The sequence below is a fragment of the Uloborus diversus genome, chromosome 2 (genome assembly GCF_026930045.1).
Source record: "Uloborus diversus isolate 005 chromosome 2, Udiv.v.3.1, whole genome shotgun sequence".
Lineage (NCBI taxonomy): Eukaryota > Metazoa > Arthropoda > Arachnida > Araneae > Uloboridae > Uloborus > Uloborus diversus.
This window is the reverse complement of record NC_072732.1, coordinates 115,922,544-115,940,072: the sequence shown is the minus strand read 5'-3', so window position 1 is coordinate 115,940,072 and position 17,529 is coordinate 115,922,544. Positions and strand designations below refer to the sequence as shown.

The 17,529-nt window shown below is 32.3% G+C and overlaps 1 protein-coding gene across 1 annotated transcript in view; it reads left to right on the top strand.

The window, feature by feature from the left end:
- Positions 1–5,942: 5,942 nt before the first annotated feature.
- Positions 5,943–17,529, top strand: part of LOC129217262 (brain-specific angiogenesis inhibitor 1-associated protein 2-like) — a 206,042-nt gene continuing 194,455 nt past the window's right edge. Inside the window, exon 1 of the mRNA XM_054851533.1 lies at positions 5,943–5,999. Coding sequence (XP_054707508.1) covers positions 5,952–5,999 — 48 coding nt within the window. The 5' untranslated portion in view covers positions 5,943–5,951. The remainder of the gene's footprint in view (positions 6,000–17,529) is intronic.

The window sequence follows — 17,529 nt, the reverse complement described above, 5'->3', positions numbered from 1 at the left end:
AAAATTTTGCCAAGACTGCATCAAGTACAGTTCCGTGACTTGTAGTGGCTTCTTCTAGCTTATTAATCATTTGTAATTGGTAATTTGGATTGTAGAAACGATACTAAGTTTTTAGCTCGATCAGAAGCAAAAATTAACATTAAAATCTTCAGTTAAAATTAAAGGAATTGTATAATAATCTTCATTAACTAAAGCAGAACCTTCTTGTGTATAATTTAAAAGCTGTTTATGAATAAATTGAATAATACTTGAAATTCTTTTGTTTGTGTATATATATATATGTTGGCAATATTAATTTGTTGCTTTGCTTTATTAAAACGACTTCAAAATTGCTCTAAATGAAAAATGATTTTATTCTTTGATCACCATTCAGACTACTTTCAAACATAGTTTTGATGTCGGTGCAAAAACAATAGATTAAATGACGCGTCGTTTCTAAACATTTCGTTTATCAGAAAAAACATTCAAAATTGCGAAACATGTTAGATTTTATTCTGTGATAAACAAATTAAATGTTTATTTGTTATTTTTGTTTTTCTCGGTCGTCCTCAACCCCCGCGTTGCGGAGTCCATGGGGAAGAAGTTCGTTCAAAATATGTACACCTTATCACAGTTCAAAACCCTAAATGAAGCTAGATATTTTTAGTATAACTAATCGCAAAAATGTTTTTGTTTTAAAAACAAATTTAAAGATTAAATGCTGTTGTGAATATATATTGTTTACAATGTTATTGGTATTATATTGTATTATTAAACTCGCCTTTCGTTAGTAGATTGCGTTATGTTGCGACGATCATCCATCTTCTATTAGTTCATTACTTTTTCTACTATTACTTAACGCTTAAAAATGACCCAAAGAGCAAAGAAACATTATTTACCCGACCATGCGCGCTTCTGTCGCATGCGGAACAAAAAGAACGCCAGACGAGAGTTGCGCAGTTACGCGCGTTATGCCACAAATCGGTTTAACCTCCCATAAGAAAATATCACTTCAAAAAGTCATCATTCTGATGCTATGATTATGGACTACAACTGTATATTTCATGATCTTTTTCTCTGGGGCTTTCATATTTTTAAAGGTAAGTAGAGGACTTCCTTTGTTTTCAATCCGGAGTAGGATCCAAAGTAGGATGCGTTGTTATTAGTTTCGTGAACGCAAAAAGTGTAGTAGAACATTGCTACCATATTTGAGGCTTCAAAATTAAAAAAAAAAAAAAAAAACAGTAAGATTTCATATAATTGGTAAGCGATGAGCATGGAAGTAATATCGAAAATAGAAGAAACTTGCTAACTTTTATTGTGAAAAAATATAAATAAAAAGAAAATTTGAATTTTTGACATCTTGAATTGAAATTATGTGCTTCGCAATCACGAGTGTGTGTGTATGTACGCGTGTTTGTGTGTGTAGGCGCGTGTGTGTTTGTAGACGTGTGTATCTACTTACGCGTGTGTGTACTTAGGCACTGATGTGTGTATGAGTGCGTGTGTGCAGTGGTGTGTGTATGGACACAACATAAAGACGGTGCTTGCTGGAGGAGCAACATGTAGAGGGTCCGTTCGACGGTGGTGCTGCAGAGGAAGGCGGAGAGACAATAAAATCAAAAGGCGTCATCAACAGACAAATGAAAACAATAAGCAATTCGTGATTGCTCAATAAACTGAAGGCGATGCGGACAAAGAGGAATTTTCACACTATTTTGTAAGTATAGAAATAAACAAGAGAAATTGTCAAAGTAATCCGGAAGTAAGGAAAAAAAAAGGAATTTAAAAGAAATAATTTAAAAGACAATTAAGGAATGTTTAAGTATTTTCATGATAGTCCGATATTGGTTTTCTTTGGATAAGCTTTTTTTCGTTTGAATTTCTTTTATCTTGAATATGTATTTTTGACGTTATTTAAGAACTATTTTCCTTATTTAAGCGGATATATTTTGAAGATGAATATCCTCATTTTGGTGCAGTTTTGACTACCTGTTGACCTTATTTCAGATTTTTTTTAAAAACTAAAAACGGTTCTTCGGAACTGTTTTTCGCATTCTGATGGAGCGTTTTAAAGAAAAGTTGAAACTATTTGAAAACTTACTTCTGTTGGTTTTTAGGACAGACATCCTTATCATAAAGGGAAATATTGCAACAAGATTTTCCTTCGCTATTTGAGATCATTTGTGGAGTATTATTTAATTCTAGCAGGGATATTCAGGGGCTGCTTTGTTATAATACATATATTTAAGAATTTCGGTACTTACTTTAATAGAACGTTTTTGAAGATGTGTTCAGAGTAATAAGAAATTGTCGTCATCCAAATTGGAATTTTTAGGGACTGTAGTCCTTAATCTGATAGCTATTTTTTTTTTACCGGATGAACTGTTGTCCCCCATCAGATGGATTTTTTTTTTTTTTTTTTGAAATTGTTGCCCTCACTCTAACAAGGATGTTAGACATTTTTAAACATCTTGCTAAAAAATCGGAGTTTTTGAATACCAGATTAGGCACCTGGAAGTGTTCAAAACTTAAAAAAGAATGTACAGTGGCTCCCAAAAGTGTTCATACACTTTGAAATTTTTTAGTAAAACAAAAAAAAAAAAAAAAAACTCGAAACTGAATTCGAATATGAAGTCCAATATTTTTTCACATCATTCCTATGTCATTCTAAATACAACCCATTGGTTTTTTTCAAAATATTGATGGATCTTTTTTTTTTTTTTTGAAATGGGTCAGAAAACGAAGAGACAGAGACACATCACAAAAGTCAGAGTACACTCAAATATTTTTGAATAAATTCATGATTAAAATTATCATATGCCATTTTATTAATATTTTTGCATTGTGTTGACCCTTATAAGTCATTTGGCTTTAATTTTTTGTTTATTTATTCCTTAATATTGTGCTTATTACTGTAAGATGGCTGGTATTCGTAAAATACCGCAAACACCATTCAAAATTTGAATTTTTTCCCCACAGTAGTGGTAAATTGGTTTGAAATGTCTCTAAATTAGTTAATTTATTTGTTTGTATAGTAAAGTGCTTGATAAAATGCTTTAAAGAAAGGAATCGGACCGAAAACAAGGTAAGAAAAGGTCAACCGGAAAAGTTGACAAAACGTGATCGGAGATTTAAAGTTAAAAAAATTATGAAAATTACACATTTGAGTGCTGTAAAAGTTTCTGAAGAGTTAAATGAAACATTTTACATTTAATTTTCACCTAAAATTGTTCGCCAAGTTCTCTGATTAGCTGGATTATATGGGACCTCTTCCCGCAGAAATTTTCTCGGTCGTGAAAAAAACAGAAAGTTTGCGCCTTTCGTCGCAAAATCAATTATAAATAAGCTAAAACGTTTTAGAATCACGTCTTACTTACAGATAAAAATTAATTCAACATTTTTGGTTGAATTGTTGTATAACTGTAAGTAGAAGAAAAAATTAGGAACTTAATCTTAAGAACTTATTTGGATTAGTTAATCAGGACGGTGGAGGTGTTCTAGTGTGAGGGTGCATATCAGCATCAGCACTTGGTAGTTTGGAATTTTTTGATGAAATAATAAATCATTCTGTTCCTTTAAATATTTTAAAAACCAATTTGGAACTCTTAGCCAATAATTTGGTTATTGGAAACAATTTTGTTTTTTATCAAGATAACGATAAGAAGCACACGGTTTTCAACGTTTGCGTCTAGTGCCTCGAAAATTGTCCTAAAGTTTAGAAAATACTCCCTCAAACTCCAGATTTTAACTTAATGTAACGTATTTAGAGATATCTGGAGGCTAGATTACGAAAAAAGGGCTTTAAAACGAAAATAGAGCTAGAAACAGTAAAACTCGAAGTGTGGTTGAACACTTACTCAGAAATTACGCACAAAAAAGAAAGAAAAGAATGAAACCTATACCCAGACGTTTAAAAGGTCTTATGAATACTGTATGATATTCTACTAATTAATAACTTAATCAAAAGTTAGATTATTCAATAATATATAGACATTTTATTAAGTGTATGAAAATTTCTGTGAGATAAAATTTCCGGCACTTTTTGGTTTTTGATTTTTTAAAAATTAAGTTTTAATATTTTTTAAAAACTTTTCATGTAGTTTTGTTAAAAATTGATCATAGATCTTATAATTAAATACCTATTCCGAAATATTAGTTCTAACCAATGGATTGGGGCCTATTTCGGTAAAAGTCGTAGGTGTACGAAGACTTTTGGGAGCCACTGTAGCTATAGCGCTAACTAAAGCGTAAATTTTGGCACGCATTACTATGAAAACTAAATGAAATTCAGATGAAAATTGATGAAATGCTGTCATGACAGTCATAAATGTCTGACAGTTCTGATAAACACTTCTCACACAGTGTGAACGTTGTATGAATCTTACATTTTTTTCGAAGAGTGGATACTAGACAAAATAAGTCTTAAGGAGGTTTAGATGTTTTATAATGTGTTTACCATCAGTAATTCAATATCACTCGTACCGACCGAGTCAAAAACTCGCGAAAATAACTCGAATACGATATTTTGTATCATGCAGATAATGTATGGATATTAAATTGACTGTTAAGAGCGTGACTATCAAAGGATCATAACTTATGGTAACAAATTTCTGCAGAGTTACATGCATATCAAAATGTAGGCATTAGTATCTCTCATGCAGTTATATATCTATTGATGAAATACAGGGATGGAGGATGTAAAGGCGGACGAGTCATTTTATTTTGGAAATAAGAGGTTAAAAAAATATAAAAAAAAAGTGTTGCCACTTCACTCTTACAGGAAATATAATTCAAATAAAATATTCTATTAAACAATGAGGTTACAGATGATATTTTTCACTGTATATTACTAATAGGCTGTTTTATATTTCTAATGATTAAATATGCCATTATTTTTTTTATCACATTATAAACGAGGGTGCATAAAAATGCTATAGAGACTATAAATAAGAAACGTGACGCGTTATACACCCACATTAACCCACATTATTTGGCAAATTTGATCATAATTAAATGAATAACTCAATTCACATGACAGTTATTATTTTCTAGAAAAAATTACTATTTATTTTATAACTATTATTTTCTGTACCTCAAAGCCCGACTAACGTAGTAACATTAACACTATTTTTTGCAGATGAGTGTAAAAAAGTTCTTATGATACATGCAAAATTGCGCTCTTTTAACACTGTTAAATAATTACAAAGCATTTTTTTTCGTAGAATTGCGTTGTTATGGCGTAATATTAACTAAGAGTCTACATACAATGCAGTAATCTGTCATTTTTGAACTTATGTTAGTCTTGCTTTGAAGCTACAGTTATTAACTTAGGGTTTCTTTCCGTTTTAATGTGTCGTAGTGGATACAACAAAAATAGCCACACGTATATGAAGACAGAGTAAAGCGCATCAGCTGGTCGCTATGATTTGAAAGAAAAACAGTGAAATAATGGCGCGTTTAGTTTAAATCGTCATGTAATATTTTTGGTAAACTGACAGGTGGCAGGCTCCTTTACGTCGGATAATCAACATTACATTGCAATAAAAATAATAGGTCTAGTGATCAAGTTTTTTGTACTTGAGATGAATTTTTTAATCTGATGATCTTGGTTCTCTCTATCCAAACTCTCTCCTAAAAGAAGCAAGAGCTCTCTCTACTCAATGATCCTTCTCTTCACACTTGTTAGATAAGTAGGGAGGAGTGGAAAGGTCTTCCAAGCGATTGCGCACTCTGACGTCACGGCCTCCACGTGGTGCCGGTTTTCTCGGGTTTCCTTCGGCATTTCCCTCCGGTCCGGATGGCTCGCAGGCAGGCACCGGCCGGTCAGGCTCCGCGCTCCCTGGGAGTCGTTGGATAAACCAATTTCTCCGGCCTTTTCTGGAGCTGACATTCACTCACGCTGTGGATTTTCCCCTTTTTCTGAGGGCAGCGAGGGATTTTTTTTAACTTTTGTTTTGCATTTCGTAGGAATGAGTGACAGCGAAGAGATAGCGAAGTTGGTGGACGGTGCTTACAAGGTGAGTTTTTGTCCCTTTTAGGGGAGAAAGTTTCTAGTTGGTGTTTCACATGCAGTGGTGTGCTAAAAGAATCTTGGTGGTGGGTGTGGATAAATTTTGTGGTGCTGTTGAGGGTAGGGGATGGGGATTTATCATGAATCCCTTTTTCGACATGCCACAGCTTACATGTCACCTTAATAGTATGGTCAATATCGTGAAACTTATGAATTCTCAACACTTGCTCCGGCGGATCGGCACCGTTCCTCAGAAAACTTTAAGTGGCCCTTGTATATTTACCGTTTTCGTTTGTAAGTTTTCAGATTTAACAAATAATATTTAGAGTCCATAATTTTATCTTTGAAAGTTGTAAGCACTATATTAAACTGTTATTTGTCACTTTTAGCGTCTCAATTTTTTTTCAACTTGACTGATTTTTAAAGTTTTTCTCGTATGTTTTTTTACTTTCTTTTATGAAGTAAAGGAAGTATTGTATTCGCGAAAAAAAATTTCCCCAAAAATCGGCCTTAATTTCCATTTTGCTCGCCCCCGAATGAATATAGAATTTTTTTTCAACCCGACCACACGTGAATATATGCCTAAGAACATTCGAAATATCCATTTTGACCATCACCGAATTAATTACAACTAGTTTTCTCGTGACGTCTGTCTGTACGTTTGTATATGCGTTTGTGTGTATGTGCATATGTATCTCGCCTAACTCAAAAACGGTATGTCCTAGAAAGTTGACATTTGGTACATAGACTCCTGGTGGGGTCTACGTACCTCCTCTTTGGTTGCATTCGGATGTCTCAAAAGGGAGTCTTTTACATCTCATTTAGGGCGAATAATTGTTAATTTCAATGCAAGCTCAAATGGTGTTATAATTTGGCAAACACTCGGCGATATATCGTCAAGCTTTTGGTCGTCAAGTTTTTTCGACAACTTGATGACAAATTTGGCTTTTTTTTTTTTAATCTGGTTTCATTTTGGCTATTATTGGCAATATTTAGAGAGTCAACCATTGTATCGCACTAAAATGTCCAATAGTTGGAAAATTAATGTTTATAAAACGCTTTTTTACTTCAGTTTGCAACAAGCTTGGGGTAAAATATTTAAAGTTTCTTTGCTTACCCTAAAGGCACTATGATCATTACATTGGCGTAAGAGGAAGTCATGTGATGCACACATCAGCTCGTTTTTAAATAGATAATGGCACAATAGACACTTGTCTTTATATTTAAATATTGTTGAAAGTAAATTATTGTAAAAATGCTACTATGAACTAATTTAGCAGTTTTTAAATGCCTAAGAAATTTTTTTGTAAAAAAAAAAAGTGTTTTTTCCCCACATATTTTACCAACCTTTACCTAAGATATGTTCGAAAACGCTGGATAATATCTAAGATATGTTGTCTACGCGCTTTCAAGAAATGAATTTAAGGATTTTTTTTCATTAAAACAGTGCGGTTGTGTTAAGGTAACAAATATTTCATTTCTAAGTTGAAGAAAGAAATATACTTCATCAAAGAAATATGGGAATTCGCAACTCCAATAAACTATAGGGGACGCCACAGCCACTGTCTAATGCGGATGAAAAAGGTAGAATAAACAAATGCCATAACTTATAATTTGCATCTACGCTTCGTGAATGGCAGTAATTTTTCATCGTGTTTGTGGGAAGCTTCCGTTTCAATTCTTCTGAAATTACATTACACCATAAACTTTCTGAAGCCTGTAATTTACCCCAAAGAAAACACGTGGAATGGAATGTTTTACCCTTTTCTTTAGTATTGTTAACCACCGCAAGGTAGCGTATTCGAGCACTGGAGTTGGGAATATACTTCATACGAATTTTTAGAAAACTTTCCCACATCTATAAAAATATACAGAAAGTAAAGTTATTCAAGTTTATAGAAAGGTGATGTTTTTTGTCGTCCTTTGAAATCTGAAATTGCAATATAACTGAAACTAAATGGATCGTGTAGAAGGAACAAAGCAAAATGCGATTGTACCATAGTGTAATTAGAAAAACATTTTAAGTACGCCCCAAGCTTGTAACGAATCGATGTAGAAACGATTGATTTGCAGAAATTCATTTTTAAATGTGGTTCACTTTATAGGAATTCTCTGTCGTTATATTATGCCAAAGTAACAATGGATTCATTTTTCTCTCTATTTTTTTTCCCAATTTGGCAACAATCGCCAAGTGAGCGTCATTTATGACGTAACTTTAAAGACATCGTTATAATAACTTCTGGGTTGGTAAAAATGGGTATTTTGGTTGATCATAAATTTGGGCGTTTTAAAAAGAAGAAAAAAAATATATATATTAATTTGAATTTTTGGCATCTTGAATTCAAATTATGTTTTTCGCAATCACGAGCGTATGTATGTATGAATGCGCGTGTGTGTTTGTGTTGGCGTATGTGTGTGTGTTTGTGTAGGCGCATGTGTGTGGGTGCGTGTGTGTGTGAGTGTATGCATATGTGTGAGTTGTGCATGCAGTGCTGTGCGTGTACGCACGTGTGCATGTACGCGTTCGTGTGTGTGTGTGTGTGTGTGTAGGCGTTTGTGTGTGTATGTAGGCATGAGTGTTTGGGTCTGTGTGCAGGCATGAGTGTGTGTAGGTGTGTGTATGCGTGCGTGTGTGTAGGATATGGACGCAACCTGGAGACGGTTTTCGCAAGAGGAGCAGCATCGTGAGGCCGGTCGACGCGACGGTGGTGCTGGCAGAGGGTGCTGGCGAGAAAATAAAATCAGCGTAACGCCAAAAACAGTCAAATAATAACAGTAAGCAATCGTGATTGCTCAAAAGAGAGAGAAAAAAAAAAACTAGCAAACATTCATCCGGGGGATGAGTGAACTAGAAATTTAGGCTGAATGTTTAGATAAAAAAAAATTTCATGGTTGCAATATTTCTTTAACTTCGAGCAAAAGGGTGTAAACAATGAACCAAAATCACAATTCTTAAGTAATTTCTTAAAAATTTAAATGATATTAGACTTAAGATAGGGGTTATGGATTCGATAAGGGTTATGGAAGCGCGTAATTTCATTTTGGAAAAGAGTTGTAAAGGCATCTGTTTAACTAATGACGCTGGATAGATAATTTTGGAGAATCCTTTTTTTAAAATCTATATAAATATTTTATGTTATTCTGATTAAAACTTTATACAGGAAAAAATGAGTCTCTTTTTTAGTCCCAATCACAAATGATTTTCCAATATGTTGCATTTCAATGCGATTTGATCAACATTTTTCAGTAGAATTAAAATTTAAGGTGCAACCTTAACTTTCTTTTCCCTTAATGTTGGACCAATACAAGTTTTTTCTTGATACATATTTTTGATGCATATAATTTGTTTTCAAATGGAGTGTTTTCTTTAAATTTAATGCTTATTTTCTAATAAAATGGTTGCAAAATTAAGAAATACATAATTATAATCTCTCAAAAAATGTGTTCATAGAAAATTTAAAGAAATTACTCTAAGGAGCATATTTAATTAAACTGATTGTATTCTTTAACGATAGGGAGGGTCATTGAATTAAGCGTTTTTTGAGTTTTCCATAGAATTCAATCGACAATAAAAAAATAAAACGAAATCAATGAAAATCAAAACACACTGTAATGTGAAATTTGAAATGAAATTCTCTTACTTTCGTTTAAATGTGTTCAATAGATTCTGGTTGTGTGTAAAATCGGTACAAAGCAATCATTTACATAACACTTCATTTATTACTTGAAACTAGCATCGATTGTGGTCGAAACTTGATCACTGGCCTTTTCTTTACTTTTGCCTTTTCCTCTAACTCTTTGTGTTAGCTTCCTTTCTGGCAATATAACTCAAATAGATTTTTTTTGTACAAAATGAAGATTTTTACTTTTATAATAATTATAAAAGTGTTCGGAATGGCTTCGAAAAATTTACTATACGCCCAAAATGAATCGCTAAAGCTTAAGCTAACCCATTGCTCATGCTGGGATACATTGCAATTCTATCAATTTTTCAGTGTTATCTGTTGTTTTGTCTAAACCGCAAAGGCAGGAGATATCAAGTTTATAATTTTGGCATTAATAGGAAAAACCGTGAACTTCTCATTATCAAAGTTTTCCGATATTCAATAAAAATACTTTAAACTATTTGACGGATCCTTTTTTCTGATAAATATTTTATCAAAGAACCACAATGAAAAGAAAATTGCATACACAGCATTTTACTACTTGTTGCACATCACGTACGACCATTGAGTTACAATGCATTAAATCCAGAATTTTTCATCATATTTCCCAAAACGAAAACATTTTCTAAAGTATATAATTATACAAGGCATTATTTGTAATTTTCATAATATTTAAGCGAAGAAACTTAAGTTCTAAAATCAACAAAACTTTTCTCATGCACTTGACTACCACTTATTTTACCTGTAATTAAGCTTTTCGAAGCAAAATTAAATTTGAAACATTGTACAGTTAACTCCTGATTAACTGTGGAATTGGTGACACAGTAATCTCGAAGAAGCAAATCCACGGATAATCCGAAAATATGTAAAAAAAAAAAAGTGTGCACATTTAAAAACTATAGCTAAAGCGATAACAGTGTAGGTTAAAACTGTATGTAAAAGCAAAACAAGAAGTTCCGTCCAGAACTAAACGAACCTATTTTCAGCATACCATTATCTACTTTCTTATATATGATCAATATTTTCAAAATTAGCTAAAAACGCAAAATATTTATAACGTAACTTTTTAACATGATTTCTAGAAATAAAATATGTCTTACTCATCGGAAGAAATAGATGCGTAAAAAAAAAGAAAGAATAAACGAAAAATACAGTAGTAGCATCTTTTGATCAAAGCAGGTAAAATATTTTTTTCCATTAAAAAAAAATCTTTAGTTGTTTTTAAAAAGAAAGAAAGAAAAAAAAAGAATGAAAAATAATAAGCTCCGAATTTCTCCGCCAAACATTGAACACATAAATTGAAACTTTAGTGCGAAAATAAAAACAAATCATATCAATAATAATTATTTTAAAGTAAAAACCATGGCTGCGGAGTCAGAGTCATCTCATTTTGGGGTAAAAGAGTCCGAGGTTTTTAATTCCAAGACTCGGAGACAGAGTCGGTCATTTTCCCTTAAAGTCCGCGCAACTTTGCCAATGTTTGCGGAGTCAGTCTGATTTATTTTGGAATAAAGGAGTCGAGGACTTTAAATTTCTAAGAGTCCGAGTCAGTCATTTCTCCTCCGTGTCTGAATTCTTGCCGAAGCTACGGAGTCAGAGATGAAGTCTTGGAGTCGGAGTCCGACTAATTTTCGGATACTGCAGTCGGATTCAAAGTCGACTGCCCTAAAACTGTTGGAGTTGGGAGTTGAACATTAAGAGCTCTTTCCAACAAAATTTGTTTGAAGTAAATCCGTCTTTAAGTTCGGGATCTATATTTACTTTCAGTTTCGCCGTAAGCGCTAATGTTAAGGGATTAGAACTGTTCAAAATTTAACAGAAAATTGATTCAAACCAAAAAGATATTTTCTATACACGCTCGCCTTTAAACACTTTTGCCTACAAAATTTGTTTGAAGCAAGTTCACCTCTAAGTTTGAGATTTATATTTCCCTTGAATTTCTCCGCAGGCGCTAAGTTTTTTGAACTGTTCAAAATTGAACGAAAAATTGTTGAAATCAAAAAGAGAAATATGGGAATAAGGTGTGCTCGCTGAGATCTTCCGAACAAAAAAAAAAAAAAAATGTTCGTACCGGGCTATTCACTCACAAAATGTTGGGGGGAGGGGGTCGCAGACAGACATACCTTCGGAACGACAGACATTTTCTCCCATCTCAACACCCTACTTTCCAGTTTTCCATTTTTCGATATTTATTTAACTATGTGTTTTATTTTTAAGATTTTGTTTTTCGCGATATTTTAAAGATACATTAAGCCGTCTTTCATGCTTTCTTCATCTTTCGCTGACTTTTACTAGGAAAAGGATCGCTCATTATTGCAAACGGATTACGCACAAATGCGAGCAAATGCTGAGAACAGGTCAACTGAACCAGATCAAGTTAGGTTACACCAAAAGCATAAAGGGAAGTGGAGTAGAATTTTTTGAACGGACTGGTACGGTCACTCGTTTACGCACATCAGCAGTATAGGTTTAAAGTAAAAAGGAATGTAAATTTAAAAGTTAGGTTTCGCTGGCGTTGGACAGTTTGATGTCATTCGAAGGGAGGACAATGAAGAAATAGGAATGTATAAAAATAGATTTTGTGCTTATTAAGTTAACACGGATTTCTTTATCTACATTCAGTTAATCATCATCAAAAGAAAAAATCGAAAGTGACAGTCGGCGGATATGCCGGCACGCGAATAATCGAATGTTTACTTTTCTACGTCTTATTAAAATAAACACTTGCTTTAGAGACAACAAAAATATTAAAACCTTTTAAGGTAAATAATTCAAAACCGAAATAAATTTCCAATTTTTAAATCAACTGCATTTACTTGTACCAAGTGAGGAACTAACCTTTAATTAAAAACTACATTTGTTAAATACGATATTTGAACAAGATTCTGAGTTCTTAAGTTAAACCCGAGGTTATAGCAGGTGTGTAGACCTTCAATCGAAATGCGCGTAGTTAGTTAAAAATTATAGGCCTAAATACACCAGACCTGCGATTATCTGTTTTCGTTTTGAATTCAACGAAGAAAAACTTACGTAGTTTAACATAGACCTTGCAACCCGCAAAAAAGTTTTACTAAAAACCTTTTCATGGAGTAGAAACTTAAAGCGTTAAATGTCGACTTTTCGGGGGAAGAACATGGTTGCATTTTCTGCCCCTCTCCCTACCGACGACAGCAGTCTTTTTTTTTCTTTTTAAACAAAAGAAGCTTCACAATTTGACGTATAGATAGCCCGTTACTCAATGATCTTAAGAAATATTACTATAACATAATCCTTCACCAGTTTATTTATCCCAACAGCTAGGATTTTCATATTTTTGTCTTGGAAGATGTCATCTCATTGAAACTGATAGTGCCAACAAATCTGGATGGGATAACCAAGCTGTCGGTATATTGCCCGTAGTTCTACCTAAATCTACTATAACTAGGAGCTGACTCGTTAGCCATTTCGATGTTAACGGCCACGCTCGTTTGTGTCGTCTGCTAACAAAACTCTTGCCGTTTAGAGGGTATAAATCTAGAAGAATGGGTGATTCTGCTGCGATAAATTTCAATTATAGCTCCAATCACTAAATGAGAATGTTTAGATTCCCTAGAAGATGAAGAAAAAAGAAAGGAATGGTGAAAATAGGATTCCGACGAAGCTTCGGCAACTTTGCATCTGTTCTCGTTCGGATACCTTACCTGTTTGGATTAGCATCCGTTTTGAAATGTCCTCTTTTTCCTTCGTTCTACAAAAAAATCGGTCGACATATTGAAACTTTTGATGTAATAAACTTTTAATTTCGATGTAACAGGTTTGCCATAAATTTTGGCGATGAAATGTCGTTGATCTTGTCGTCAATCAAATTTACGTAATGATCGTACATTTAACTTTTCGCGAAAAAATTGTTATAATTAATTGTCTGATGCATAATATAAATTTAAAAACTGGTTTAATCAGTTTTATGCTTCTGTGTTTTCATGTGCAAATATAGCTACATAATGCAGTAAATTAATAGCACAACTGCATCATGTTATGGTTTGTTTTATGGATGTTTATGGAGTTTTTAGTTTGAGAATTTTCTTCTAAAGTAAATAACTGAAAGTTTGTTATGTATAATAATTGGTTTTCGAGAATTCATTTTATTAAAAGTTGCAATTTAAAAAACAGTAAGAGTAAAAATAAAAATGCACTTTTTTTAAAAATTAACTTCTTGAAAATGGATTCGATCTTTAGATCAGGTGTCTTTTTAAAATATCTAAATTTTATATTTTGAAATTAGTTCATACATTTTTATAGTGGATATACTTGTTTATTCATTTATTTTTATTTATAGCGATTTATATAAATTCACAATCAAATTATTAAGAAAATGCATTTTTCTTGCCAAGTAATCCATCAAATAATAGCAACTGAATTTCAATTTTTTAAATTATTTGTATGCTACACGTAATTTAGTTTTTGACGAAATTTTTGAAAGCGCTCCATAAGCGATAAGTACTCCAGTGTAGCAGTGTGCTCTCGTTTTTGCTCACCTCTGGCATCAAAATGGCGGACGATAGGTCAGCCTGTCTTCTATAGGAGCTCTAGTTTTGCCTTAGCCCTGGCTTAGGGGCGGTAACTTGTTGCTCAAAACAGTAAGTATTTTGTGACATTTAACACAAAATATTCAATGTGCAATAGGGTGGTTCGAAAAAAATCGATATTTTTTATTTCGGAATCGCGTTACCTCTCAAAAGTTGTAGTTTAATATCCTCTAGTGGAGAAAAAAAATCAGAGTTGCCATCTTCAATTCGCGCATGAGACTGAAAATTTAGAAAACATGCTAAAAATTGAATTTTTCAAAAAAAAAAATCTAATTTTTATAGTGCAACAACCATAAGTTATCCGTATGTAACGTAGTTTGAAACTAAAAAAATATTTTATAGTTTTTTTTATAAGATCTTTAGTCGCGCAGACGTGAATTTCAAATTTTAGGCGAATTTAGCCTACCTCAAGGCATGTGCGTGAACTTATTTTTATTTTTTATTTTTCCCCAATTGAGAATATCAAACTACAACTTTTGAGAGGTAACGCAATTCCGAAATAAAAAAGTCGATTTTTTAAAAACCACCCTACTGTGCAACCCCTGGTTCATTGTGCTTTTATAGCTGAATTTAACGGGAAAAAAATTCCCAAAATACATTTTGGATGATGAAAAACAAATGTAGAAATCATGGTAACTAACTTACATTAAAAAGAGTAGGATGTCAGCCTGTTACCATTTTTATACAAACTTTTCAAAATTCTTCAAAACGTTATTTGATAGTTCTATCATACCATTTTATTCATCTGAAATGTACAACTATTCAGTGAAAAGTTACTTCTGTGCATTTTGTGTTGAATGTTACAAAATATACTCACTGTTTTCCTTTTAAAAATGTCAATCAGTTAGTTATCTGTGTGGAGTTGCCCAAAAATGGCTTTTAAACTTCACGAATAGCAAATAGCATATTTTATTTGCATTCTCCAAAATGTTTTTATAATGCAGTAGAGAGCCACATCAATTCACAGAAATCCGCCTAAGATTTCTCCAACTGCCTAAGATCTTCCTATTGAAAATCTTTAAACTCGCATTAGTTATCTTCACTTAATTTCCTTTCATTCAGATTTAAGTATTTCAGACTTTCTAGCAGTTAATATTAGGTGCTGAAATTGAAATTGAGGACGAAACTACGCATTTTTCAAATCAGAAAAAAAGCTCTAGTTCTATCTTTTACTACAATCATTAAAAATAATTGCTTATAAACTCAACGTAGACTGCGCATTGAATTCGGGAAAGATATCAAAAGCAAAATCCCACATTTATTATATTCAAAAAAAAAAAAAAAGTTTTATGATTACTTACAGAAAAGTTGGCACAGAGCCTTCGTAAAAAATGATAATGTTATTCTGCCAAATGATATGAGAAAAGAGATTTCATTTATGGATAGGTTTTTAACTGAGCGTCTTTGAAAATACTTTTCCCAGAATTATTTTTTTTTAGTTGGTAATTTTCCAATCATGCTTGGAATTTCTCCGAAACTTTGATTTAGGAAATTCGTATTTATTATTCAGAAAACTTTTTTGATATAAACTTTCGAAATAAGTAAGTGTCTTTTTCTTTCGTGAAATGCTGAATAAAAGTAATTACTTATGTTCATTAATTCGGGGATTTTTTAAAATTTAATTTCAAAGAATGACGACGTAGTTTTGCCCTTTTTTTCCCTTTTCTTTTCCTTTATTTCTTGAGTGTATTGATAAACTTAACACTCGCTAACAAAACTTTCAATGAAAACAGTTTATAATTTAGTATAAAAAGAAGAACGAGAAATCTTCAATAGAGAGGATTATACCCTTGTTAAATATTATAAGGAAAAAAGGCACTAGTGGTTGAAATTTAAAAACTAATTATTTAGATCACTTGGAATATTTTAGTGTACAGTAGTTATTTCTTTATTTCTTTATTTATTTTTTTTTTTCATGGCGTTGGGTTTCTGGACATCTTTTGTTTTCTGTTTCTCTTTGTATATTCTCAATTTTTGTTTCTAGAAGTGGGGAGAAAAAGCTAGCAATGAAAATCAAAATACAATATCCCGTAGACTTAACATTGAAGTCAGTGAGAGAGATAAATATGACTGAATCAAAATAAAATGAGTTCAAAGAGAAAAAGTTTTTGCCAGCTCTGTGAAATATTTATTTGTTTAATATTAAGCTTATTTGTATTTTAAATGCTTTGTGCAGTTAGTCAAGTACATGCGAGGCAAAGTGAAATAGCTCATTTCATTTATTTATTCAATCTTTTATCAAATCATTTACGTATTCATTTATTACTTATTTCATTTGTATTCCTCTTCGTTTAATACTTGACTTCTTTATTCATTTGTTTCCTTTTCTTCTTATTCATTCCCCATTTTGTTGACTGATTTTTTTTTGTTGCAAGCATTAAATTGTTTATTCGTTTTATTGTTTTATTTGATTTTCATTTATTCGTTAATTCTTTTATTTACTAATTTATTTGATCAAAAATATCTATAGTAATCGAATAGAAAGTATTTCTGTTAGAAAATTATTCTATTTTTCACTTTGTCACATTGAAAAAAGAAGTAAAAAAATTCCTCCTTTTTGGTAGTACAAATTTGCTGCCAAAAATGGAAAACTATGTTTCAATGCAAGTTTTATTATAAAGCATATTTTTCTTTTTTTATGTAACGTAATTTTTAGAACAAAATTCCCACTTGTTCATTTTGAAAAAGTAAGTTATCCTAATCATTTCACTTAGCCCCACATTCCGCTACTATTTTTCTCTACTGACAAGAATTTATCACATATTTTTACAAAGTCTGCTATAGAATGTTTCAAGAATATGACTCTTGCTTTTATGATTTTTATTCAGAGTTGTAATCTGACAACCTTCTTTTAAATTGTATTAATTAACCCTGCTGTTGCCTTTTTCTTTTGATGCTGTACTTTCACCCATTTAAGAATTATTTGTAAAAACTCCGCCTTTTAAAAATAGAAGCATTAAAATAATTTAATTTAGTTTTTGTAAGAATTTATAATTAAGTAAAAGGGTGTTTTTTTAAAGGTAGAGAACTTTAGGTTCAAATAAAACACATTTAAATGCTGTTAACTGCCATGAATGTTGCTTTATTCAGAAGATGGTTCTTTGCCATTTTTATTTAAATATGATTTCTGGCATATGGCCGCCTCGGCTGATTCGGAGAAAGTCCAGTTGGAAAATCCAATTTTCTCACTTTTTGCAAGCAATAGAGGCCGTATGTCATTGATAAAGTGGCGAATGTTCTCTTCCAAGGCGTCAATCGTCTGAGACTTATCGGCGTAGACCAGAGACTTCACATAGCCCCACAAAAG